Raw genomic sequence first — 2,346 nt, 5'->3', positions numbered from 1 at the left:
CTGGGTTTACGCCATTCTCCTGCCTCAGCCTCCCGAGTAGCTGGGACTACAGGCGCCCGCCACCTCGCCGGGCTAGTTTTTGTGTGTGTGTGTATTTTTTAGTACAGACGGGGTTTCACAGGGGTTTCACACTCGGGAGGCTGAGGCAGGAGAATGGCATGAACCCGGAAGGCGGAGCTTGCAGTGAGCCGAGATGGTGCCACTGCACTCCAGCCTGGGCGACACTGCGAGACTCCGTCTCAAAAAATAAAATGAAAAATAAAAATAAAAAAAATACTAAACTTTTCCTCGCATTTACATAAGTTAATACTTCGAGTGATAATGGGAAAATAACTTTTTTAAAAGGCAGTGCAATTAGAAACAGAAAAGCATTTTCCCAACAGGTTTTGAGAAGCAGTTGACACAGAAGTCACTTTGACAGCTCTGCGAAGAGCGACAGTCATTGTGTAACCTTAACTTGCAAGTCATACTCAAAGCCAAAAATCAAGGTCCAGAGTATCAGCCACGGAGTCTGAGGCCATAAAGATGCTGGGCAGGAGCTCCAGGCTGAGATAAAGGGGTTGGTTATTTCAAAATCGTCCAAAGTGACAAGTTCTAGGACGTGCTGTGCTTTAAAAAAAAAAAAAAAAAAAAGTCGCGGTGAAATTAACCGGAGAAAACTCTGCCCAGTGATCGCAGCATGAGGCTCCGCGCTCTGGAGACCATCGGGTGGCCAGGGCAGGGCGCTCCTTCAACAGCAGCGAAGGCAGCGGCGCCCGGGCCGCAGCCGCCTCCCCCGCGGGCCGGCCCCGCATTCCTGCCCGGGTCTATACTTAACCTCCGGCCAGCGCCCCGCCGTGCACCGTATTAGGCAATGCCCGGAGCGCAGGGCCCGGCCCCCCCGCCCGCTCCATTCAACCCCGGCGGTGGCCGCGGCGACAGCTCCCTTCCCCCACGGCCGCTGCCCGCACCCCCCGCGCCCCTCATACCCCGGCCCGCGCCCCCTGAGCCCGGAACCTCCGCGGACCGCGGCGCGGGGAGGGCCGAGGGCGCCCCGCGGCGCGCGTACCCCGCGGTCATGGCGATGTTGTAGAAGGTGAGCCAGGCAGTGGCCAAGAGCCCGAGGCGCCTCCGCTTGCAGGGGGCCTCCCGGTCTTCGCCGGCCTCCGAGGCGCCGCCGTTGGTGCCGTCCTCGTCGCTGGACGCCATGGTGGCCGTGCACCCGGGGGACGTGGGAGAGATCAGCAGGAGCGTGGGAGGGGACCCTGCCCAGCGCGCAGCCCCAGCGCCGCTGCCCGCTGCCGCCGCCTCAGTCAGGCGCCCCATGTGCCACGCGCAGGGGGCTCCGCGGAGCCAGCCCGACCGCGAGGGGGAGGAGCGGACGCCCCCGGCCACTGCCCGCCACGCCCCCGCCCCGCCCCGCCCCTTGGGAGTGCGCGCCGCTGGGGGGCCAGAACGCCTCGCCCCCGCAAGGGGGATCCAGGACCCGCGAGCCCCAGCACGCTTTCCAGGCGGCGCTGTAGTTTCCGCTCCCGAGGAAAGGGCACCCGCCTCACTAGCTGCAGGGGCCTCTTCCTAGAGACGCCCAGACGCCTTGAGCCCTGGCGATGCGCGCCCTGCGAGTATTTAGTGGGGACGACACAAGGAATGCACCTGAACTTGGCGTGGCTCTGCCCGTCTGGCCTTTTGTAAGACAGTTTCTCAACGCGCAGGCAGGGAGCGGGATCTTCCCGCCGCCAATTCTTTTGTTTTTAGAGACACGGTCTCAGTCTGTCTCCCAGGCTGGAGGGCAGTGACTCGAATATAGCTCACTGCAACTTCGTGGGCTCTAGCGATCTTCCCACCTCTGCCTCCCAAAGTTCTGTGATTACAAGCCTGAGCCACAGCGCTGGGTCAAACCTTCATTCATTCTTAAGAGCTTCTGGGGAAGAAACGCCCATTTCGCCCTGTTTCCCGTTTACCAGCAAGTCCAACAGGTAGTCCAACAGTGAGAAGACCGTCCCACTTGCATGATTTATTTTTTTAGAATCTGGAGTGCAGTGGTGTGATCTCGGCTCACTGCAACCTCCGCCTCCCTGATTCAAGAGATTCTCCTGCCTCAGCCTCCTGAGTAGCTGGAGCTACAGTCATGCACCACCACGCCCGGCTGATTTTTGTTATTTTTAGTGGAGACGGTTTCACCATGTTTGCCAGGCTGGTCCTGAACTCCTGGCCTCAAGTGATCCAGCCGCCTTGGCTTCTCAAAGTGCTGGGATTACAGGCGTGAACCACCTCTCCCGGCCCCACTTGTGTGAATTTTACCGGAGCGTGTGTGTGTCTGTGCGCGCGCGCGCGCGTGTGTGTCTACCAAGTATCAGGCCTCTGAGC

At 60.2% G+C, this 2,346-nt stretch overlaps 1 protein-coding gene across 1 annotated transcript in view; it reads right to left on the bottom strand.

Annotated features, from left to right (window-relative positions):
- Positions 1–1,331, bottom strand: part of HACD1 (3-hydroxyacyl-CoA dehydratase 1) — a 28,048-nt gene extending 26,717 nt beyond the window's left edge. Inside the window, exon 1 of the mRNA XM_023223237.2 lies at positions 1,049–1,331. Coding sequence (XP_023079005.1) covers positions 1,049–1,305 — 257 coding nt within the window. The 5' untranslated portion in view covers positions 1,306–1,331. The remainder of the gene's footprint in view (positions 1–1,048) is intronic.
- Between the last annotated feature and the right edge of the window lie 1,015 nt (positions 1,332–2,346).

Source organism: Piliocolobus tephrosceles, chromosome 9, assembly GCF_002776525.5.
Source record: "Piliocolobus tephrosceles isolate RC106 chromosome 9, ASM277652v3, whole genome shotgun sequence".
Lineage (NCBI taxonomy): Eukaryota > Metazoa > Chordata > Mammalia > Primates > Cercopithecidae > Piliocolobus > Piliocolobus tephrosceles.
This window is presented reverse-complemented; position numbering and strand designations above follow the sequence as displayed.